Consider the following 26,051-nt stretch of genomic DNA (forward strand, 5'->3'; position numbering starts at 1 on the left):
TTTGATAAGGCATGTTTAAACTACTTACTTGTTGGTCTGGCATGTGAGTCTACAAACCGCTGCTGCCAAACTAATTTAACATATATATTACATCTAATTCATCGGCCTAGAAGTAAACTGACTGCATGCCCGACTCATGACAGCCAAAACTCTAAAGAACAAGACAAGCAAATCAATGAGAATGCAGCATTACATTGCAAAATAATTTAAAACATATCTTGTATTGAATTGTTTGTGTTATCAATTTGTACGCAGGTTTTGTTGGGAGTGTTGATTTAATCAGTTTAAGGTGTTTACATAGTTGTGTTTGGTTTAGGGGTGCTAGAACACTGTGCAAGTAGTAACACAAGTAAACCCACCTATCATAATAAACTAACAAATGAAAATTATGAAGCGGGTGTATGGGACCTTAAGAATTATAATCCTATTATTACAGGTGGGTACATGCTGGGTGTAATGGAGGGATGAATAATTCACCACCCTTCCCCCCCACTCCCCCTCCCTTACATGGTAGCATTAATGGTTGTAAAATGTAAATGACTATTCAGTATCTTTCGGGGCAAGTGCAACATACTCACAAGGCGTACCGACTCACCGTCACTCACAAGCCCTAATTCAAACTGCTCACAAAAGATTGCTCGAATAAAAACAGCGAGTTGGAAGAGTTCAAAACAGACGATCTAATAAGCCTTTTGAAACCTACCTACGATATTGTATCCTGTCCAAAAGTATAGACATACTCATTTTTTTAATCATTAGGCCTAGTCTCTGTTGCAATAAAAATCTTTCCATCGCAAGACAATGTACCAGTTTACTTCCAACAGAAGCTGGTGAGCCCAACACTTAAAAACCCAAAAAATACTAAAAAAGGTTATTATAAAAGTTATTATTATTAAAGTTAAAATATATTAGTATGTGAAAGGAAAAATTCTTTAATACACATTGATGAACCTCAGAACGTTAGCCCATCCTAGGCTATAAAAAGCCATCCTTAATTGATGACCAAGGAAGAATGGCCTCAGCCCACCCTCCATCCCCACTGCATGGTGCTATATCCCTTTCACTTCAGCCAAAGGACTAGCTAGGCCTGAATTTATTATTTCTTAATTATTTATTTTCTCAGCGAAAATTATATTTCTATTGACCAATTATTATGTAAAGTTATGCAAAGATGCGTGATTATTAAAAATATTTTATATTATGTAGCGATTTTGAACATAAAATTACGTTTATGTACGTACACTTACAGTGCGTGGGGGTTTGATGTCATGTCAACAAAACAACCGCAACTTCTCTGGGTTTTCCCGGTTGCGTCAACTGCCAATCATAAATCATTGCAGATGATTGGCTAATAGTTTGAGAATCAAAAGTGGGCGTTGTAGTATGGAACGTCAATAGTGACATAAAGTTGCTCCAGTTTCTCAACTCGAATACTATATATATTGTTTTACGGATATTTTATTCTAACTTAGCTTTCACAAAACAAAATATCACAAAAAAAGAGGGATATTTCATCTTCCACTGGATCAATTACATTAAAAAAAACTGATCTATCAAATTTATTTGTATTTATTTTATGTTTTTAAAGAGAAGGTTGGTAATTTTAATTTTAAAAACATTTTTTTTAAACTACATGAACTGCTAAGGCAGTGATAACACTCGATTCGAGAATACCCCTTTTTTTTATCTAAAGGGCATATGTCAATCACTAGGCTAGGCGAGGTGCTCGTTCAAAATTGAAATATGGCGTCACAGAGCATGTGAAGTCGGATTTAATTCACAGTGATGTTAATTTAAAATGTAAAGATTTAAAAAGTCTATTACAGTATTGTATTTAATATATATATTGTCAGTAACAGCTATCATAAAAGAAGTAGGCCCTACACAAACTTCTTCACAATTTAAAAGTCGTAGGCCCACACGTTTTTCCACAATTCTTCAATAATGCAATGGAGATTTATTAATTATGATAAAGTATCTTTTAAAGTTTATTTGGAGAGGGCGTAATTTCCAAAATCTTTATTATCGACCTTAGAATTTTGTTTAAATTCGAACGAAAGATAGATAATTAATTTTTTTGTATTTCGCCCTCTATTTTGAACCTTCGATCACGCCCCCATTTTTTGGAGAGGACCAAAGAATATATATCACGGAGAGGACGCTCTCGACGAACAACAACAAAAAACCACATCAGTAGCAACATGTGAGGCATAGAGTACACTACACAGAGAACAACAACTTTACGATCTATTATGGCTCCTAATACATCTGTAAATACTATTTTAAATGACGAATTTTCTATTTACCCAGGAAAATGTATGAATTACGACGTCTTTCTTTACCAAAACAGAATCGAATATTGTAAAAAAACCGGAACTAACGGCAGCGATAAACAGGTCGTTATTGATTTTGTGGATGTGGTTGGGTGTCACTGTTTCGAAGAACGGGATCGTGTTTCACTAAACAAGAAACGACCAAAAAATGAAGAAATTAACGTAGCTTTCTTTTGTTTATATTACTATCCACGTTACAACGATGTACGGCAGAGACAAGTGGTTGTTTTTAGGGTCAATAAGTATGAAACATTTGATGAAAACCTACAGATTGCCAAGAAGTGGCGAACGGCGATTCTGCACATACTGCGGGGTGGAATAGTGCAGGCTGAAGGTAGGTAAATGTGGTGATAGGTTGTGTGATGATATAATGACGTGTGATACTGACTGCTGATGAGGGGTGTGTGCGTAAGGGATGGAGGTTTTGTGTTGGGTGCCTACTACTAGGCCTAGAGTACTAAGTAACTATTTGAAGATAAATATTCGGCGACAATGGGCGGCTTGATTCATGATTTTAGAAATGTGTGTGATGTGTGCCAATAAACACCATTGCACCTGCTACCACCTGTGAACTGCTACTGGACCATACATTGCCATGTACCACCCGCTACACCATACGTTATTGCCATGCACCACCCGCTATGTACACAGTAACCATTTTGTATTTTTAAATCATCGTTTTTTTCTTTTTCTAACTAACTAACTGCAAAATGATTTATTCAAAGTCTGATATTATTTTTCATGTTTGGGAGACAGATACATCTTTAAAGCATACAGTATATGAAATATAAATTTTGTTGCAGGAGGTAATAAAAAAAAAGCAAAAGCACACACAAAAATTTACTCCCCACTCTAAAAATGGTGGCGTCCATTATGGGTGATTATTGTCCGGGAGGTTATTGAGGTTAATGTCCTATTTCCTCCTAATGTAAAATTATTTTATGAAGTATTTTTCATAGGAAATGTTACTATACAGTAATGTTTAAAAATAACTAATTAAAATTATAAACATTATATGGAAGTACTGTATGGGAACTGGTCAGGAAAAGTTGCAGTATCACTTTTTAAACCAAACACGCTTCATTGTTGTTAGACATAGCACGTTCTAACTTCTACTATGTTGTGCCATTTATTCCCGTCGTGGTGTGTCTCAATTGGGCATGACATCCTATATCATTTTTGTCCTTATTTTCTTTGGTCTATTTATCTATTATCTTTAATCTATTCTTGTAAATTAATTAATAAAGTTTGTGTTTACAACCAAAATACAATAGTTTAATTATTTGAAGTACCAATTTACAGTAGTGATCTGTAAATTGACCTTGTTACTTTTAGTACCTTATTTAAACTCTTGATCAATGATAATACTAGTTATTAATTAAAAGAATCCTTGAATATCTTAACAGAACAGGATACAGGATGCACATTTATAATTAAAACTTGTGGTTTCGGCTTAAAGTCACAGTCGCACATTTGGACATTGCTTGGTTCGACGTTCCGCACATTATGGTTATGTGGTTTGATCTTGCCGATGATAGTAGTAGGGCCGCGGTTTGGTCCCGCGAACCATATTTTAGGTCGCGAAATAAAAGTTTGCGGAACGCTAGATTAGTTTGACCACAAGTCCAGTTTTCAAACATGCCAGTACCAGCTAGTTGCTTGTATAAAATGGATTTAAACCTTGTTTCCCTTTATGTAGGTCATTTGAACTTGACCCATTTATTTAAGCCACTGTCTGAAATGTACAAACTATAATCCCATGAGCTTAATGTTTAGTAAGCTAACTTTGCCACTTGGACCTTCAGAAGAGTTTCAAAGCTTCTATGGCCAAAATTGCATTCTATATAAATAAAATTCTTTTAAAGAGTGTCTTCCTGCATTTGAAGTAATACAAAATCTTTGTAAGAGTCTGTAATTTTTTTAGTTAAAAGAGTCATGAGTTACAACCCTGGCACTTCAGGATTGAACCTTGGACCTTGGGATTGGAAGGAAAGAACGTTAACCACCAAGCTACAGCTCCACTGTGGTTGATAGTTAAACATCATGATTACTTAATTACCCCATGGTCCTTGGTTCTAATCCTAGCTCTAGTCAATATCAATTTGTCTGTTATGAAGATAAACATTTAAATTGACCCTAATTAATAAACTCAAAGGGCTTTGGCGCTGTAGTAACTCATTGTACAGTATGCAGTATGTTATGGATACAATCATCATAATTAAATAAAAAGCCTTTAGACCACAAAGTATGAAACATTGCTTTATAGTACTGTACAGTATATTCAACTAAAATATGGTAAATATTGCTATTGCTTTGAAGTATCTTGTAAGGACTGATAAATAGTTCTATACATATGTTAATTAGTTTGTTACCATGGTTACAAAAGAGATACCTTGTCATTTGGTTTTTACAAACAATAAATAGTTTCAAGGCTACATTGATATCAAGAAAACAAGAACATTGTGTTGAAATATATAATATTAATAATTGATCAATACAATAATTATGTCATTATGCAGTGAAAAATGCAACTCAGTGACAGTGTAATGAATAGCTTTATTATTGGCCACCTGAGGTTAATGATATGGATTGATACAAGCACAGATCCAGCAATATTCACCATTCACACTTACTGTACCCTTAAAATTAAAAATATCTCCTATACAAGTGAATACAATTTAAGGGAAACACTTAAATATTTTATTGAGTTTAAATGAAATACTAAATATTAAGGAAAATATCTCATTTAAGTGTGATTAGTGAATACGGCCACAGATCAACACAAAAGAAATGTAGAATATAATCATATTGTTACCCATTCGATGTCCTTCTGGGCTCGACAAAGTGTCTCCTTGTTTAAGGTGTCCCCTGAATAAGGGTTGGCGATAGTGTTCTGTTAAAATATATTTTCTCCTCATGTTTTAAGAGAATGTGTTTCTTTATAGGTTTCTAATGTTTGGCTTTGGGAAGCCATCTTTAATTGAGACGAATAATGAATATAATAATGCATCATGTGATATTAAAGAAGAAGTCCAAACAATAGTTAATCAAAATGAAAATAATAAATTGATGAATCGGTGTAATTATAAATGACATTTATTAACAATGTATACTGTATATCAGACAAAATTGAATACTATACTATACAAAAATTTTTGCTGTGTACATTTTATGAATTTATTTCCATTTACAACCATTTATTAAAGATGTATTGTCCCCATGAAAATCTATTCAAAGTCTGATTTAATTAATCTCAATTTTTCATGTTTTTGGGGGACAATACATCTTTAATTAATTGCATAATGTACCACCTTACATCATTTTTAATAACCAAATATGATTATGAATTTCTGTATAATTTCATTCACATTTTTATATATGGCCAAAGTACATCATTTGTAACATGCTATAAACATAAGAGTATTATTATTACTTGGAACCAAGCCAAAGTCTTAAAGTCACATGGCCAGGAGTGGCCGTATCAAACATACATTGTATCATACATTTTCTACGTATCGGAGAAAGAGAGAAATCTGAATTGATTGTAAACTATGCAAATGATGATGGCTTGTGTAATGCTAAATGACGTCCATAAAAACCATTCGTTGGCATTCATGTGAAATACATTTTATGTTAATGACCAATTTAGAAGTTAGGAAATTTCACGAAAATGTAATACAATTTGTAATATTGTGTTAAGAATATTTTAGTAGTTTTATGAACATTTGAATTTGAGACTTATTATAGAAAATAATAGGAAGAAAATTTGATTATAATTTCTAGTAAATCTCAGTGTATTTTGTAGCAATGCTTTATGTATTTTATTTACATTATTATTTATTATCAATTCAAAATTATTAATTCAGTCTTAAATTCTTTCTACAAACTGGAAAATCTCCCAAAACTAAATGTTATTAACATTGTCATACTTAGTTCAAGAGACTGTATTAAACCAGACTTTGTTCAAACCAACCTAAAATTGTTCAGTTTTTGAAAAAGATTTTTTTAAATGTTGACTGTACAGTACTTTGTTATTTCTCATCTTTAGTATTAAATACAAATTAATTATGTTAGACTAGTAGGGCAGACATTGGACCAATTCTGTAATTAAATTATAAATATCTATGCCTACTACCAGTTTAATTGTAATTATACTAAAAGTATACAAATTATAATTTTAAAAGGAAGCAAAGAAATCTATTGCTTTTTATTATATCCATAATTATCATAATTTTGTAATTGTTATTCATATTAATAATAAATTGGATATTCTGTCTATAAGTATTATCAAACATAGTACCCTGTCATTATGCATAGAGGGATTAGTTATAGTCATTAATATTAATTACATAAGTAATTAATTAACTTAACACTGGTTTATGCTTGTGAATCAAAATGTCAAAATATTCACACAGAAGCTGGTTGATGTAGTGTGCGTGTTTGTCATGTGACTAGTGCGAAGGACAAAGACATTTGAATAACGTCATGTGGTCTGATGACATCATTTTTTAGTATAATAAGAAATATGATCATTTTGCAAATATTATATTGTTATTATGCATAATAAATATATTATGATTTATATGATCAAAACCTTAGAGTCATGTGGTCTGATGACATTGTTTTAGTTTAGAAGGAATGATCATTTAAAATTAGATTTTGCAAAATACTGTATTTATTTATGATTTATTATATAATCAAAACCTGTGAATAAATTGACGTCATGTGGTCTGATGACATCATTGTTTTAGTAGTAGAAGGAATGATAATTTAAAATTTGATTTTGCAAATTATTTATGCTCAAAACCTGAGAATAATTTGACATTTTGCAGTCCATTCACCTTGCTGTTTTCTCACATAGTGTCGTAGCAGTCAACCAATAAATCATACAATTGTTAAACTTTGAATGAGCACTTTTTTCAAATATTAATTAATAATAATAATAAATTAGAAAATATTGTATTAAAGACAAAATATCTTTACAGTTACACACAGCTATTTTAGTGAATATATAATAGTGAATATTTACTGACATATAACTGTATTCTTTAAATCATCTTTTATCTTAAATCTCTGGTCTTTGCCTCCCTTCCTCTCATTAGGCAGTTTTGCAACATTTTTTGAATGAATATTTAATATCAAATAAATAAATAATAAGTAAATATGCCACTTGGTGCTAATATTTGTTTACAATTAACATTTTAAATTTAACAATAGACATATTTCTATCGTATCCGGCTTCATATCCTTTGAAGGCTTGTACAATAATGATACTTAATACAGTGTGCTTGTAAACCGTGTCCATGGGCAAAATGACAACAAGCTTTCTGGACGAATGCCAATATTATTCATTATTTAGTAGCAGTTCATAGTAAAGCATCTGTGTTGGGGGATTACACAGCATCACAGTTGTATGCTTAATACCGTAGGATGTAATTCAGGCAATTCAAAACACAACAATGCTTTCCTTCTATGAAAAAAAGAAAAATTACATTGTGAGCTTGGCAGTTCTTCCCATTTATTTACACATACAAACATGGTATCCTTTCATTGTATTTATAAAGAGTACATTTATCGTTTTTAATAGTTGAATTGAGGTTTTTCTTCATGTTTATCATTGTTTATTGTTGTTTAACAATAATTAATGAATTGATTATGACAACACAATACACAGTACAGTATATGAAAATCTTAGCAGTTGGTAAATTGTAGATTGTAAGATTTTATTTTTGTTTTTGGTTAATTTTAAATAAACCCAATTAGCATATGTGTTTAGCACCTCTTTGATCTTTTCATTATAAATAATAATAAATAATTAAAATTGTTTTTTTAGATGTCGATAATCTGTCGGTTCCTCTGCGACGTAAGATGCTTGTGTTTGTGAACCCATTCAGTGGTACGCGCCGTGCAGAACTCATATTCCGTAACAAAGTTGAGCCTCTATTCAACGAAGCAGACATAGACACCAACCTAATTATCACAGGTATAGTGACAGATTTATTAAAGTTTGGACGTATCACCTGGACAAAGGCAGGTACTGTACCTTTTAGGCCCTATGATGACAAAAAAGAGCTTGATGTTGTAAGATGATGTGTTGAATTGAAATTTATAAAAATGTTTATTAATTATTTATAATGATGTCATTTTTATAATTCTAGAGCGTCAATTTCATGCAAGAGACTTTGTTCAAACAGAAGATTTGAAACCATATAATGGCATTGTCATCATATCAGGTGATGGTCTTGTTTACGAGGTAAATATAGATAGATAGTAGTCCACTCTCTCAGTTTCAGTTATAAGCCCATATTATATGGGCTTATTACTATACATTCTAGAATGTACCAATGTACCTACACTACAGTACACGCTACAGCATATTTACTTTCTTTTATGCTAGGTTTTGCTTATTTATTTTCGGTTAAGATCCAGTCATCCATATCGTCATTGTTTTGAAAATATGCAGACAGATAATTTATTTAGTATTTACGCTTGATTAAACATCAAAATATTTTATATAAAGTACTTGTGCTTTCCAATAGTTGACCATGAGCATAAGCTAAACAAAAGAAAGGTATACAGTACTTATATCATGATTAATTGTAGACATGATTAATTATATCCTTCAGTTACAACTGTATTCAAGAGCAAAATCTTTTGATTTGATATTATTCAGTTTCAACATAAGATTACAAGACAATATGAATACAAACAATTTACAAGCAAATACATTCCTGTTGGCCATCAGCGCAAGCTCGGTGGTCTAGGGTATGAATGCCAGACTAGTGATCTGGAGGTCATGGGTTCAAGTCCCACCGAGAATGACTTATATTTTTTAACATGTATTCTCAATGTACTTAGTGTAAAGTACAAATTACGTCAGAGTAGGGCAAAACATCTGACCAATTACAAATGCATTAAATTAGAAACCAATGATAGCCCATAATGTCATCAACTTAATGGGGTCCTTTAAAAATAGCATTGACAATCACAACAAACATCTTTTTTAGCTTTAAGAGATAAATCATAGTAGTAGTAGTACTAGTAAATCATAATAAATGACTTTACACTTTCTTTGAACTGCATTAGTATATACAATACAGTGGTTGCCTTATCTACACATTATCTTACCTATACCTTAGTGTAGAGTAAATTTGTTGTACTGTATGTATAAGTACAACATATTGATTTAAACTCACTGTATACATTCTTTAACCTGTGTATGCAACTATTTAGCAAGCATTTTGTTGATACTCACAAGCTTGTTACTGCAGTGACTGACTCATAAACTACAGGTCATTAAAAATAAAATCATGTGTTACTGTAACAAATGTAGTTACTGCAGTAAAATCATTTTGATTCCTGTGAAGTCATTTTTTTTAAAATTCAACTTTGACCTGTTTGCACATAATTACAGTAATAATTACAGTACAGTATTTGCATAATAAGACATTTTAAAATATATGATATATGAATTTTCCATTCCTAAACTGAAAAAGTTAAACTTCGACCACATTAGCAACATAATTTAGATATAATGGTGTAAAAATGTTAAACAATTATTGGCAAATTGCTTTCTTTACTTTATCCTCATTGTTGAAACCGAAAGTAAAAGCCCATTACAAAGTATTTTGCAATTGTTTATTCTCAATTGTGCTTCGGTTTCAGGTGTTAAATGGTCTAATGGCCCGGAATGATCGTCAAGACGCGCTCAAGATACCTATTGGCATTGTGCCAGGTGGTTCAGGAAACGCACTCACAGCCTGTGTACTTTCAGCAGAACGGTAATGCTCTACTTGTGTATAAGCCCACCTTAGTTCAATAAACTCTAAACCAACCCTCAAATTTAGATTTGTGATGTCCCAAAGACAAATGGAGTACTGTTCTGTATAGAAAAAAAATACCCATTCTTCCATTAATCTCTGTCTACACTATAAATGTGATGTGCCAAGATATGGTAGTGATATGCCCAAATATGGTAGTGATATGACATCATGTCCATATATGGGCACATCACATTTTGATAGTGTAGACAGAACTTAACAACATCCAATAAGTCTAATAATATAATATTAGTCTATACTCCTGAAAGTCCTTCATAAAATATATATTGAATATAAATTTGTATGTTTATCAAATGTATACCAAGTCAGTATTAAAGAAAATTATTATTTTTTGTTTTGTATTTTCAGAGATTCTTACAGAAAAAATGCCATTCTTCATTCAGCTTTTACTATCGCGAAAGGCGGCTCCCAACCAATGGACCTGGTCAAAGTTCAAACTCCAACTGTTAGCTCTTATTCATTTCTCTGTATCTCATGGGCTATGATCTCCGACATCGATATAGAGAGCGAGCGTCTGCGTTCATGGGGTCCAATACGATTTCTGCTTAGTGCTATAATTCGTACTATACGTTTACGGCGCTATAAAGGACGTTTGTCGTACCTACCAGTGAAAGATAACTCGCGCTATAAAGAACATTTTCGTATTCCTTTACAACAAGTTGAAAACGATTTCCGCCAGACAAGTTTGCGGAGTAGTAAGAGCCTACCGAGTCTGGAATCAACTGACCCACAACTTATTGGCGTTAGGCCGTTGAACAAGTCTATATCAATGGCGCCCTCATTCCCTTCATCACTTCCAAACCAGTACGCAAGCGACTCACTTTGTGATCTTGCACAAATAAAGGAAGATGAAACACAACATGTTAATGGTACTAAGAATTCGGTAAAGGACACGACAAACGATGTTACAAGTCAGTTTTCACCCGACAATGAAAGTGATGGAACTCTTCTAAGCCCGATTGATGAGCCAGTTCCTGACAACTGGGTATCTGTTGAAGGAGAATTCATTGGATTCTGTGCAGTATACACTTCACATATTAGCCAAGATGCGTACATGTGGCCCGGTCGTAAATCCGACGAGGGCGTTATTTGCATTCAGTATGTGATGGCACCACTTTCACGAAAATCCATCGCTGCCCTCTTACTCGGATTCGATGATGCATCCCATACGCAATCAGATGTTTTACGGACGGTGTTTGCTGAGGCGTTTCGTTTGGAGTCCCTAGAACCCGATCGTGGGATTTTGACGATCGATGGAGAGGCATTGGAGAGAGGTACCGCCTCCATTCAAGCGGAGGTTATCCAGAACAAGTTTCATATAATTCGGCCTGGCAATGGCGCTACCACATCCTGACCAAGATAGTTATGATGCTTAAAATGGTTTCCCAAATCAAAAATGATATGGCAATCTGCCAAAAATATAGTGTAATATAGTGGCCCATAATACTTGTATTCCGTATCACATAACAAACCCATGTATTGTTTTAGTTAAATTTACAATTCAGTATCAAAAGCTATCAATAATCAAAAACACAGAGCTGTTTAGGTTCATATAAAATCATGATACTTTGTTGATGTACAATCCAGGGCATATCCAGTGGGTAAGTACTATTGGGTGCCCAATCCCTCCTTTTAGCAGCTACTTTTTAATGTCTCCAATACTGTATATTTGATAGACTATTAATACTATAATGGTAGCAATCCCCACGTTTAAATAATTCCTGGATGCACTCCGGAATGCACCCATGTCCTGATTGTAGCATATATAATATGAAACCAAACTACTACTATTGAAACTTCTTAGACAAATTTTGGCTGAGAAAAATTAATCTGACCGACAGCCTTGGAATACAAGGCTTCCAAATGCAATGTGCTTTTTACTGCAATTATTTTATAACTGAAACTAGCTTAAATTTTGTTTTAATTTGTTTGTTTTAGGACTTGCCTAATACACCTTTTGTTGATTAGGTATGATGCTAAACAATGCAAATATAACATGTGGCAGTGTGTGTTAGGCAACGTTCAGACTAATAAGTGTACCTTGAACGAATCAACTTAATTTATTTCACTCATTTTAAATGTACACAGAGTGGAGAACAGAAATTACAGTAGAAACAAAGTTTGGTAAATAATTCACTCACATAAGACTTCAGATTTAGGCATGGATACTGTTTGGACCAAAAGCATAGATGAGAATACTATTGTAGTATCCCTCACCAAATACTATGTAACCTAGTGTATCATCAACCAGTCTCTGTTGCACCACAAAATCAGTATTTGGGGTAGTCACCGTACAAGCTGATTTTTATGCAGCAGCTGGTGTGGTATATAATAATTCCTTGAGTATACAATCAGAAATTGCCTACTAGGTCCCAATCGATCTCCTTCCTAGTTGACCAGCAGACCTCTAGTCTTTCAGCATGCTTTAATTTAAATCCAGACCAGTTGGCTTTATTGGTGGTTTAAGCTAATCCATGGCTTAGTTCAAACTACAATGATGCTAATGGTCTGAACGTAGCCTAATTGTTATGAAATGCAATATTTTACTGAATAGAGTGTTGGAATACACTAATATTGTAATTAATACACTTCAGAGCAGTTTTGAGTAATTTTATGTATATATTTAGATTTGGTGCTCGGAGGTCTAACGCTAGTTTGAAAGAATCTGCAAATATAATTATTAGATTGTATATATTTCTGAACAAAAAAAAGATGCAATTATTGTATAATATGATTTCTTGAATACTTGATATATATTTTTTTAATTAGGTTTTCACATTTGCACCTCAAATTGTATGATTTATAAAATGTAGTAAAATTAATTTATTGTTACGTTAGTGAAATATTTAACATATATCGTTTTGGATGAATGCTATGGACTACAATCAGACCTATGTCATTTGTTTCTGTATTCTGTTTTTTTTTTGTGATTACCATACACCCAAAAAGGGTCAAAATGAGGACACTCATTGTCATCACCTGGACATAGAACTCAACATACAGTATGTTGAGGTCACCACAGGTCATCATAAGCTTTTCATGCAACTCTCTTGATCAATTTCAATGAATAGCCGGAAATGTGGCGTTTGCACCATCGATTTGTACTATATTTTGCATACAATGATCCTAGGCCACTAAATCTATTGTGGGTTTCTATACAAACTAAAGAAATATGATTGGATATGAACATGTTATGGATTGGCTATTGTCTAAAATCCACCATCATTGTTTGAGTGCATTACATCTGAGATTGTGCAATATTATGGCTATTTGTCATTATGGCTATATACCCTATTGTTACAGATAATTTTGTTTATATAGACAACTGATGTTTCACAATTACATTGAAACTATTGTATACACAAATGTCAAAGGTCAAATATTCAAAATCTTAAATTTGGCTTTAGTTGGAGATTTGTAGGAAATCGCATAGCCTTCCTGTGTGCATTAGTTATAGTCACATGTTGCATTATTAACATTAAACACAGGTTTTCAAATTTTGTATTAAATTAAAAGTACAACAACTGGAAGCAAATTGAGTTGAAAATAATTCAGGCTTATATAGCGTATTATGCTGATGCTTTAATGCACTTAATACAAAATTAATATGCCAGAAAATGTAAGGAAAATGCAAGTTAAAAAGCGAGTTTGCCTTAAAAGAAACAATAAGTGGTCAGACAGATAGAAATAGGCAAAGAATTCCAATGTAAGATAGAAGCCCAAGAAAAAAATGGTAACTACTACTTGTGACCACACTGTATAAGTTTCCTTTTAACATGTCAAGTACCCTTGTATTCACATTCTTTCCCAGCAAATCAATGTACTGTGCTTTGTATAAAATATATGAGTCTATGTAGTTTTTCTTGTAAGTTTTTGAATGTTTACGTTGTTTTTATGCTTGATCAGAGAACATCCTATTGGCTGGATACATGATCATTTTTATAAAAACGGCTGGCAGCTAAAGAATGAGATTTTTCTATAATTTGGTTATTGTGGCAACATTTTTGAATACTTTATAAAATTACATTACTGTATAATTTTCTATTTCTAAAATTAGCAACTCAAATTGAATTTTTTTTTGGTGCATCTTTAAAGCATCACACTAAACAGCTAAAATTAAGAAAGGTACTTAGAATTATGAATAATAGATAATATATTTATTTACTTTAGAATAATATAATTTATTTTTAAGGCTAAAATTGCACAGTTACTATTATACTCACCACTGACATAACAAAGAGTACTATATAAGATGATGATGGTGTCAATAAAAGCAGAGGATACAAGTAACAGTTTTTCTTTTATCTGCTTTGTTTAGTTTTGTGGTAGCTGGTTAAGATATTTGACTATCATACAGAGACCCAGGTTTAATTCCTGTTAAGAAAATTCCCAGGCCATTGTAAGTACCTGGTTAAAAAATACTATGGAGGATAAGTTGGCATGAACATGAATGGGTCACCCTTACCACAAAATTCAGAGGGTTAGTACAATGAGCTCCTAACACAGTAATTCTCCTACGTTCAGAATGAACACAGGACTGGTCTTTCCTTACTGACTGGCCCTTAATTGACTGTGCCACTTGATCGACTGATACACTGGTGTGACTGCTAAAAACAATTTTCTTGAGCTAAGATTTTAAACAACAGTTCTAATAAGCAACTCGGTAAGGTAATAGTTTCCATTTGCTATCATCACTCATTTAATTATACAATAAAACCTCTAAAATTAGTGTTAAATTGACATGGTGCTAATTCTCATATCCAAAATTTAGTAACTACTGTAGGCATATCAATTATCCATTTCATTTTTTATTGTATTAAATAATAATATATCATGGCTTTAATTTTTTAACAATCAACTACAATACAATAAACATAATTTTTTTTCAGAATTCATAAAGAATATTTGGTAGAATTTTCCAGATCAATGATCAAACAAAATTAAAAGCAGGTGCTCGATTTTTTTTGTAGTTCCCATATTGAAGGCACTTTTTTGGTTTCCAACAATATCGATTGGTAACAAAAGAAATTTGGTTACAATAGTGTCGCAGATTGTTACGGTCAAAAGGTTAACATACTGTTATCACAGAACTGATAACGCCCAAAATGAACACTTCAAATATTATATATTTTTATTACCCAAACAGGAAGCAATTATGAATATTCATGTAACTGTTTTTCACATTAATGTTTTCCTTATTTTTGCTGTGTTGTTTCATATATGCCTCACCTTTCTTTTTAATTGTATTATTTTATATAGAAATGATGATGCTCCGACACTATGACCCCTAAAGTCAGAAGTCCTGGACTGGTAGCACTTCATCATGAGATGCAAGTTGATAATACAATGGCGTGATTAGGTTCATTAGGATTGATTTATAGGTGAAGGGGGCAAAGGTGGGAGGTGTTTCTCATTAGCTAAAGAATTAATCTTGACAGACTGATAGCTTGGGGATAATTTTAATTTGTCAAAACATGTCTAGAGGCTGTATCTCTTTAATAGGGTGTGTAAATAGATTTTCTTTTCTTCTTTCAAAAACAATTATAGATGCAAATCAAACAAACATTTTGATTTAACGATTTAATACATTTACTGCAATACATAAAATTAAATTATAAAATTAAAATTGATAGATTGATAGCTTTACTTGGGGATAATTTTATCTGCATACGAAAGATTAAACCATTACTGGTCTAGACCATCCACCTCGGGTAACTGGCCTAAGGTTTTAAATAGAGATGTCAAAGGGAAAATTATTTTAATGAGGAACCAACAGGCATCCATCCTTTCCCCTAGGATACCTTAGGCACACAGTTAGACCAATTATGTTACAAAAAACAAGAGAGGGTGCCAATTCATAGAAGCGCAAACTTCATGTAGGTATCTGCTATCATAATACATGTAGAGATGACGGTGGTCTCTTTAAACTCTCCAGAAATAAACATTCTTCTTCAAGATATTCCTTGTCCTAAAAAAAATGTGGGAGGTGTTCTCATTAGCTAGAGAATTAACCTTGGCAGATTGATAGCTTGGGGATAATTTTAACTTGTCAAAACATGTCTAGGGTTTGTATCTCTTTAATAGGATGTGTAAATAGATTTTTCTTGGCAGAATAAACAATCATAGATGCAAATCAAACATATAAACATATTGATTTAACGATTTAATACATTTATTGCAATACATAAAATTCACTTTACAAAGGAATTAAATTATAAAACTATAAAAAATGGTTTGAAATGGCAAGGTACATTTAATCTGCATACGTATAAGATTAAACCATTACTGGTCTAGACCATCCACCTTGGGTAACTGGCCTGAGGTTTTAAATAGAGATGTCAAAGGGAAAATTATTTTAATGAGAAACCAGGCATCCACCCTTTCCCCTAGGATACCTTAGGCACACAGTTAGACCAATGATGTTACAAAAAACAAGAGAGGGTGCCGTAAAAGCGCAAAATACCTAAACTTCATGTAGGTATGTGCTGTCATGATACATGTAGAGATGACGGTGGCCTCTTTAAACTCTCTAGAAATAAACTTTCTTCTTCAAGATATTCTTTGTCCTGGAAAATACAACAAATTTTAATTGATTTAATTAAATGCTTTTTTATAGTTCAATTTGAGTAAGGATCTAATGACAAACATATCATCACCAAACTTGAGGTAAGTTTTCATTTATTTGACAATAATATTGCCCACCTTTTCAGCAGCTTTCTTCCACATTCTCAGTGAATGGTCTTTCTCTGCCTGTGCTAGGATCACTTCCAAGGCCTTTTCTTCTAGGCCAGCTGTTGAGCCCAATGTTGCAGCCAGGTTCACAGGGGTTGCTGCCTGTAGCTGATGAGGAGTGTTACGGCCTAGACTGTGATTCAGAGTGTTAAAGGCTGGGGAAAAAAGATTGTCACATTTACACATAATATAGCTGGGAGGTTTAGATATTTTCTTATTAGATTGTCTTATTCTGTTAGAATGAATGATATCTATACCTTGTGTTACAGGTACCCTGGCTGGACCTCCACAACGCACACATGTAATGGAATGTTTCGTATCCTCCAACGACTTGCGTTCTGAAACCAGCTGAAGCCTCTCCTTTTAAAATAATAAATATAATATAATAAAATAATAACAAGTACATGTTTATAAGCTATACTTATCAAGAATAGTGTTTTTTTAAGCTTTACTCACTGGATGTATACTTATTCATGGTTACACGTTTTTGTCTACTGAGCTACTATATCTCAACTGAGATCCAGCCTGTAATTCGCCTTTTACTCCAGTTTCTTTCATGGTTAGTAGGGATACCTCAATTATATGAACAATATATGGCATTAGCAATAGTAATTTTAGCTGGTTTTGTTGTTTTCATGTTTTAGGTTGAGATTCAAACGTTTTGGGCAAAGTAAGTAAACATATTTAAACCTGAGCAATCTGTCTTTCTGAAGCTCTTAGTACTTTAATCTGGTCTTGTATGGCCATTAATCTGTCATCCTCCTCAGCCTCGATGGTCCTTGCTGCATATAATGCAGACTCTCCTTCGTCTCTAACCCTTGCAGCATCCTACAAAAAGTGATTTTTAATGAAACAACTGTATATACCAACATGCAACACGCAAGCACCGCCCACTTTGCAAACAATGTGAGCACATGCGGAAATATTACTGAAAAACCCTAGTATGTCGAGAACTTTATTTCTAAAAATTACCATCAACTAAAAAAGTAAATAGAAGAGTTAACAAAAGAGTATAAAAGATGGCAGAATTCGTTGAATGATTGCGCCAAAAACTGTGTAATATGACTCATCTCAAAATACTGCAGATATTTATGTAGCCAAAATGTAGCCATATGTACCAATACTGTTTGTTGAATATCCTCGGATCTTCTCTTAAGCGTTTCAGCTAGTTCCTTTAAAGTTGCTTTCTCATCTTCCACTTGTTCTCTTAGCATGCTTAGTTGCTGCTTCTCTTGCATCAGTCTTTCGTGGTCTTGCTTCAGAATGTTGACCTTCATTGACATCGCTGCCTTCTCTTCTGCGATCCCTTGAATGGTGCCCTCCCTCTCCGCATCTTCCTGTTATTTATAAAGAAAAAAGTTAAATATGAAAATGCACTTTTTTTACCTAAATGATTTTGTTTCTCTTTTACTATCCATGGAGCTAAAGCAGAACTTTAAAATTTTGACACTCCAGCTTACTTATGATTGTTTAGCTATATGTATAGTGCTTACCTGCAGTGTTCTGGAGTGATCTCTAGTCTCTCTATCTAAAATAACCCTCTGTGCAGCAGCCATCTGGGCCCGCTCAGCTGCTAGGCCCTTCCTCTCTTCAAATAGCTGCTGCATAATGGCTTTCTGCTCGGCTAGTAATGCATCCTAAAAACGTGAGGAAAGAAAAGGAAGTGATCATACAGGCAGGAAAAACTAGTTGGGATAGATTTACATTCAAATACTTGATATCTACTGTACCTTTGATTTCTGAATGTCTACTCTATCCATTGCTGTTCTTTCGGCTGTTAACTTGTTCTCTTCTTCCATCGATATTCTGAGACTATCCAACTTTGTTTGTTCTTGTTTTACCTTCCATTTCTCCTAAAATAATAAAACAGAAACAACATTTTATACAGTGTTACTTACTAAATTTTACTTTTTTAGTGGAGCAAAAACATCTGGTCAAAGATAAATTTACAATGGAGGGCAGCAGGCATTAACAGGAACCACAAATTACCCATTTATTGACCTTCAGATGTGAAAGATCTCACCAAATTGTGACAACATTGATTATTATTGAGCACAATGGAAAAACGAACGGAGGTGATCACACAGGCAAGACAAAGGCTTCTATGAGTGATACGCTTATTCATTTTATGTTCAAAAAGTGAGTATGTTATTGTAAGTATAAACAAATATCTGAGCCTAGAAAAGGAATAGTCCAATGTTACCTGTTCCAACTCCTTAGCCTGCTGTCTGATGTGGGCCTCTAAACGACCAATCAGCTCCTGCAGACGCATTCTTTCATCCTCCATGTCATCCTTCTGTCTGTTAAGTCGATCCTCTAGAACTAAAAGTTGGGAAATTAAATTGCAATTATAAATTTACCCTGGATAAATAAAGAGATGGATAAATAAGAGTTCAAATTTGTTAAGGTCTATGCCTATAATGGAGGTTTTAATTAATATATTTCAGATAATGCAAACAATCTAATTTTTTTGAAAAATTTTACTTTTTAATTGTTGGTCCTTGTGTCTTATCTCAATTTCCTTCTCGTCTAAGTGGGTTAGATGTTTGCCCTCCAGCTTGACCTGTAGACTACTCAGGTCAGACGTGTTGGCATGAACACGGTCAAGAACTGCCTGGATTGACCTAAACAAAAAATGAAATTGTATTTTAAGGAAATGTATTTGGCAATAATATTTCTTTCTGTCTGAGAGCATTATTCTCAAGACAAGACGGCTTACCGATGTCGTAACATATTGTGGAACCTACTTTGAATGTGACTGAGCCATGTTGATGGCGTCTTTCTCTTGTTCATGCACTTGTTTTAATCTATCAATTTCTTTCTTGTGGTCAGTCTTCAGTTCTTCAAACAATCTCCTGCAACCAAACAACAAATTGTTTAATCGGGTTGAAATGACCTCATTATGTAATATATCAAGGAAGGATAACCTATGCAGTGGATTTTCTTAGACATGTTGTACAAAGGTGGTTTATTTCTGCCAAAAAGCAAAGAACAGTGGTGGGAATCAACCTAGGCCATAAAGACATTTAAACACAAAGTTTTTTTTTTAATTTTAAAAACTTTTGCTTTTTAAAAAATGTTCTGCTGTTGAACCAAAATGTTCATAGCAGACCTGTGAAGTGACTTCAGGTTGTTAATCTCCTGTTCTCTTTCTTTCTCCAGTTGCATCATCTTCTTGTGGTAGGTCTGTCTGATCTCCGTCTTCTCCTCATCTTCTGACTTGAGTCTTGACATCTGCTGCAGTGCTTGGTGTTCCATCTCTTTCTTCAGTTGCTCTTCCTTCCTCCGTGACATGTCTTCCAACAAAGATATATGGCTTCTAAAAGCATAAAAACATATACGTATGTCATGAAAGTGTTTTCTTACACATGACCTTTATCTGTGATGGATAATAGTATTTTATTGTATATTTTAATCACATTCTAATAGTATTTTGATGTAGTTTATACTGAATCACATTCTGAACCTTACTTGTGTGAGTCCTCTACAGCTTGCAATTCTTCCTGCCTTCTCTGACGAGTGTTCTCCAGTAAATTCTGCAAGTGCTTCTTCTCCATATCAAGAGTTTGAACCTGAAAAAAGTGCGATTTATAGTGAAAAAATTCAATATAATTGTGTGTTTTTTAGCGTGCATAATTTAGTGCACAACATACAATTTCCTCTTTAGCTGTTAAATTGATACAAAAAAGGACATATTTGGTACACAATATAATTTACTGATTCATGATAGGCCTATGGCGAAAAGTAGGATTATTTCTCTAGATTTATATCCGAGTCCTAGCCTTCAACAATGACCAGTAATACATGTGTACTTGTTGATGACAGTGAATGTGTTTCTTACTTTTCCTTCAAGGGTTGCTAGGCCGAGTGATATTTCTAGTTGTGATGATGGTGCAGCTTGGAATGCTGGTGACATAGAAGACAATCCTCCGATCAGAGGAATTGATCCCATTGGCGATGTCATCTAAAATAAAAGCAACAAAAAAGTACTGTATTTAAAGTTGAAAGGGAAGGCTAAGCATGAATGGAAATATGACGTCATGAAGGTACAGAGTGGAGAATGGTAGTACACATAATAATTGCTTATTTACCCTTGATGACATCATCTGCTGTTGAACCTTTAGTTGTTCCTCCTGCTGTTTAAGTTGCCTTTCCATAGCTTCTTGTTGCTGTTCTTGTACCATTCTCATCTGCTGTTCTTGTTGCTCAACCCACTGCCTTTGTTGTTCCTCCTAGTATTAAAACAAATGATGTTATAGTAAGTATTGGAAAATATTACATGTACAGTTCTGTTTCCAATATCATTCAACTTCCTAAAAATAATTTGAGTAGTATATTTTGGTTAAAAAATGAATGGGTAAATCTGGCTTACCTGCTGTCTTTTTAAAGTCTGAGACATCTGTTCCATCTTCTGTTGATACTCCATCTGTTTCAAATGCATGTCATTCATTGGAGATGGTGTAGATGGCAAGATAGAAGCTTGTTTAACATGCGCTGCCACTGCATCATCTCTATTTTGCAGAGGGGTTGTAGATGGTTTTTGGAACTGCTGTGGATCAGACTGTAGTTTTGCTAATTCTTGCTTTTGTTTTAATTCTTGCCTCCAAGAAGGTTGTCGTTTTGTAGGTGTTGCTGTTTGTTGATTTCTTTCCTTTGTTTTACTATCCATCTTTTGTTGTTCTCTTTCTCTTTCTTCCTCTTCCTCCATTCTCTTGATCTGTTCTATCTGTTGACTGAAAAGGCTCGTTTGCAACGGTTGCTCATCATCATCCACGTCATCATCATCATCGAAATCAACTGATAGAAATATAGGGCATTTAATTTTGAAACTCAATTGTGTTATGTACTAATGCTCATATGTATTGATTTCATGTTTTACTTACAACTTGCTTGGTTGGGCTGCTGTTGGTAACTGGAATTTCTTGATTCAACTGACCTCTGATCTGACCTTCTGGGTGAAGTAGAATCCCATGGGAATGGTGACCTGAATATCAAATTAAAACAAGATGCTGTAGTCGTATCTTTCCCTATTGTTTTTTATGTAATACGTAAGTCTGGAAATAACTAACTATTTAAACTACATATTATATCTTGATTAGTATCATTAAAATCTAAAATCTTTTTCTTATGGTGTCAATGAATTCTCAAATTGCCAAACTGACTGACACACAGAAAATGTATAGACGAAAACATAAAATATATGGACCATTTAATGAATAAATTGTAGGGAAATAAAGAATGTACGAATTTGCTTACGTAGTATCCCTGGTAGCAGGTGGTGTGAATAGCGAAGTGTCTGGTGTTGCACTTTTGGTTCGAGATTTCTGTGGACTAAGAATGAAATAGAAATTATATTAGGTTTTATCATGTAAAACAGATGACAATTCAAGTATGTTGTATGTGATACTTTCCCTCCTTACCCTAGGAGTTCATCTGGATCAATGTCTGCACCAAGGCCTAGGTAGTCTGCTTGTGATGTTGGTGTCTTAACCTCATTTCTTGGTTGAACTTTAGCCAATGATTGTCTCTCTTCTGTCTTTTGCTCCTTCTCAGCTTCTAACCTTGATTGGTCACGCTTTTTTGATATTGCAAAATCCAACCAATCATCATCATTGTTTGATGTTGCCGTTTGTTTCTTAGTTTCTGGAAAGCTGACTCTACTTGTTGGCTCAGCTGATTTGCTTCTTGGCGAATCAGCATCTAGTGTTGCTTTGAGGTGAGCACGCCCTCTAGGACGACCCAATGACGCTGACTTGCTAGGAAGCTCATCATCTGAAAATCTAGCAAATACAAGACAATTTAACTTTAAAAAGATATTTACTATCGGATGATAGCAGAGTTCACAGTGGATTTGAGTGTACCTACCTCACAGAGCGGCGTCCAGGTGGAGCAGATTCTGGCCGACCAGTGACAACTTCACCAACAGCTGAAGGCATGTACGAACCAAATAAAAAGTCCTCCTCTTTCACGACTTTTGGCTCTAAAATAAAAAAATTATCATCAATACAAGAGTAATTTTATCCTAAGCAAGTAACAATAGAAACAAACAAAGCCATACCTGGTTCTTTCTTTGTGTATTTCTTGTCTAAAATAAACTCTTTCTTCTGCGAGGATGCTGGTGGTTTCTCAAGCAGCTTCTTAGCAGAACTAGCTCCAAATAAATCATTGACCTTTGACTTGGCAGCAGCCTTCTCTTTGTTGTCAGAGTCATCGGTTCTTGAAACTTTTTCTGAAGAAATTAATGTATTAAAACATTAATGTATTTTTAGCATTTAATACTTCACCTTTGTTTAAAATCTATCCAAATCTTACATGCTTACCTCTGGGTGTACTGTCAAATCCAAGGGTGTCCAAAACATCACCATCATCATCAAAATCAATGTCTACCTGAGGTTTGGCTCTAACTCGCTGACTAGAGCTTGGTCTAGGACTTGGCCTAGGACTTGGGCTATCTGATATGATTTCAGTTGCTGGCTTCGGTTCTTCGACACTTGCTATTTTCTTTCCTTGTTGTTTAACCTCTGTTGGTTCTGCTTGTTTCACTGGCTGCGTTTTAGGTTGTGTCTTTTTTTTGGGTTTTAGGTTATCATCTTCATCCGAGAGAAGACCTGCTAGAGGATCATCTTCATCAAAGTCTGTAAACAAAACAAATATTTGTTTTTATCTTAACACATTCATATCTTAACATATTCATTTCTTAGCGTATTCATTTCCTAGCATATTCATTTCTTAACATTTTCATATTTTAAGATATTCATTTTTCAACATATACATTTCTCAGCGTATTCATTTCTTAACACATTCATTCCATAATGCATTCATTTCTTAACATATTCATTTTTTTTTAAATGAATACGTTAAAAAATTATAAAATAAATAATTGTTAACAGTATTGAATATATTTGTATATTCAGGTAAATTGCTAACTATACAAACCTCCAAAGTCATATTTCTTAGGTTCATATTTTTTTCTTGCAGGTCTGGATTCAGTCTTTCGTGGTGAGTCATCATCAAGTTTCAGAACATCTGCACCAGTATCCCCAGAGGTTTCAACATCATTCTTTAATGGCTCTCTTCCTCGTCTCCCTCGACTAGTAGTAGGTCTACCAACATCTAGGCTACTTCTATCGATTGTGAATGTATCGTTCAAGTCTGGTGTCTGGGGAGTCCCTGGCTTCTGCTCCTTGGTGTATGTCTCTCCTAGACCCTTGGATTTGTTTCGGTCCCTTGGTGATTTGGTTTTCTTTAAACTGTTGCCAAAAAGGCTATCATCCATTCCGTCCATACCCTGTAACACATATATACTTTTATGGAAAAAATAAAACATATTCTACTATAGCTGTAGCTACCATACACAGATCCCTTCTGATAGGACATTAGTAATAATAATAAAGTTCAATTTCATATAGTATAATAGGCAGGGAGCCTCTAAGCGCAGAACAATCTACAGAAAATGTTACAAAAGATTAATGATAAAAGTGAAAATTAGAAAGGTGGGATTTGACATTAGGTTAAGTTCAACACTTAATTTCAATAATTTTAGGCCCTAATTGCTGTTAAACAATAGATTCTTTATTAGGTGTCTAGAATAGGGTTAACTATTAAATTATGTTGTTGCACCACACAATTCCTCTTAAGCCACTTACCGCTAGACTCTTAGCCACCTGAGCGACATCTGCCTCCGATACATCAGACTCCTATTAGAATAAAAAAATAAATATTTACAAATACCATCATGGCATGCTTGTTTGTATATGTCACTTTTGACTTTAAAAGTGGTATGTTTGTCAGCGTGCATAATAAATCTCAGTTAGTTTTTTTGTACTATTTACATATAGACACTTACTGTTATATCAACATCTGCGGCCAGGTTGCTATAGAAATCTTCATCAGGTCTAGAAAAATAGAAAGAAAATTGTACTTGATAAAATATATTACATGAATATTATGACAGGAGTCATTTAAAGTTTAGCTGCAAATATTGAGTGTGGATATTTGACAGCTTGGTGGTACAGATGACTTACAAACTTCCTGGTTCAAGTCCTTTGAGAAACAAATTTTTTATTTCTTATGACACCATTTTTCCATTCTTCAGTTTTTTCATTTCAATCTATCAGGTAATTTGTTAGCAAATTTGTCACATTATCGTCAAAATTGGCCTGAATTGTAAATTTGAGTTACACTTAAGAAATTAACTAAAAACAGAAGTAGAGATAATATTACAAAAAACTTTTATTTTAATATACTAACAAGGTTCCTGATTTGCTTTGCGTTTGCTTTCCTCCACTACTGAAGAAATCATCTAAAAAAGGATGAAAAAATGTTATATTGATTTTTTTTTGTGAGGCAACATTTTCAGACTTGACTACGAGTACGGTGTGTCCTTATTTCGGAGTTACAGAATCAATTCTTTGTGAATAATAGTATTTAATTTATTTCTACTCATGTTGTCTTTGTTGCAAATTTACTTAAAAACTAACCATCATCATCTCCAAGTAAACCAGTTAAATCATCATCCAGAGAAGCTAAAAAGAAAACTTACTCTAATCAAATTAATTGATAAAAAAAAAAAAAATAAAACACAAAGTAAAATTGTTTAAAATTAATGAAATAAAATTAATTTTGAATGGAAAAAAGGTCTGCTGCATTCTTTCAAAAAATAAGCCCAACATGGGCTAATTTTATTTTGTAACTTGAGTTCAACTTCAGTCTACAAAAAACTCACCACCCTGGTTTTTTCTTCTTCCACTTCTAGCCTGTAAAAAATTACATACGATCAGTTTGATATTTGTATATATATATATATCATTAATGCAAATAAAGCTATAGTACGGTTTTAAATATTAGAGGTAGGTCTAGGCCTAGGCCTTCTAAGACAAGTACAATCACGACGATCAAACTCACTACAACCCTGTCCCTCTCGGCCTGGTTTCGCCTTTATTTTGTTCACGCCCGGCCTAACATTTTATTATGTGAAAGAATCGTTAATAAGACCAATAACATAACACTTTAAAACTGTTCAAATATATTAAATGAGATCTTACCATACAAACTACTATAACGCTATCTACATTTTACGTAATAACCTAATTAATATAGCAAACGTTCAAGTTCTTTTTATTTTATTTTTAAATTAAAATGTAAA

The 26,051-nt window shown here is 33.6% G+C and overlaps 2 protein-coding genes across 4 annotated transcripts; one reads left to right on the forward strand and one right to left on the reverse strand.

Moving 5' to 3' along the window:
• The first annotated feature begins 2,185 nt into the window (after nt 1–2,185).
• Nucleotides 2,186–14,030, forward strand: LOC144840871 (sphingosine kinase 2-like). The gene is made up of 5 exons (XM_078696944.1): nt 2,186–2,667; nt 8,167–8,316; nt 8,492–8,586; nt 9,999–10,114; nt 10,523–14,030. Exons 1-5 carry the CDS (start codon nt 2,253–2,255, stop codon nt 11,526–11,528), a joined length of 1,782 nt encoding a protein of 593 aa, XP_078553070.1. The 5' UTR covers nt 2,186–2,252; the 3' UTR covers nt 11,529–14,030.
• A 2,294-nt stretch (nt 14,031–16,324) lies between these two features.
• LOC144840859 (uncharacterized) lies at nt 16,325–26,046 on the reverse strand. Of its 3 annotated transcripts, none has more exons than XM_078696916.1 (28): nt 25,951–26,046; nt 25,632–25,662; nt 25,387–25,431; nt 25,157–25,208; nt 24,753–24,801; nt 24,553–24,603; nt 23,843–24,194; nt 23,227–23,541; nt 22,965–23,135; nt 22,772–22,886; nt 22,327–22,686; nt 22,163–22,237; nt 21,793–21,890; nt 21,279–21,703; nt 20,998–21,138; nt 20,748–20,870; nt 20,378–20,478; nt 20,019–20,225; nt 19,654–19,761; nt 19,391–19,530; nt 19,110–19,228; nt 18,637–18,759; nt 18,400–18,543; nt 18,025–18,243; nt 17,597–17,734; nt 17,164–17,266; nt 16,877–17,061; nt 16,325–16,740 (listed from the first exon to the last, which is right to left on the reverse strand). In XM_078696916.1, exons 1-28 carry the CDS (start codon nt 25,951–25,953, stop codon nt 16,663–16,665), a joined length of 4,071 nt encoding a protein of 1,356 aa, XP_078553042.1. In that variant the 5' UTR covers nt 25,954–26,046; the 3' UTR covers nt 16,325–16,662. The 3 variants fall into 3 exon arrangements, with proteins under 3 accessions (XP_078553042.1, XP_078553041.1, XP_078553043.1); XM_078696915.1 differs by having other exon boundaries at nt 21,790–21,890; XM_078696917.1 differs by lacking the exon at nt 25,387–25,431 and having other exon boundaries at nt 21,790–21,890; nt 25,951–25,983.
• Nucleotides 26,047–26,051: the final 5 nt, after the last annotated feature.

Source organism: Antedon bifida, chromosome 4, assembly GCF_963402885.1.
Source record: "Antedon bifida chromosome 4, ecAntBifi1.1, whole genome shotgun sequence".
NCBI lineage: Eukaryota > Metazoa > Echinodermata > Crinoidea > Comatulida > Antedonidae > Antedon > Antedon bifida.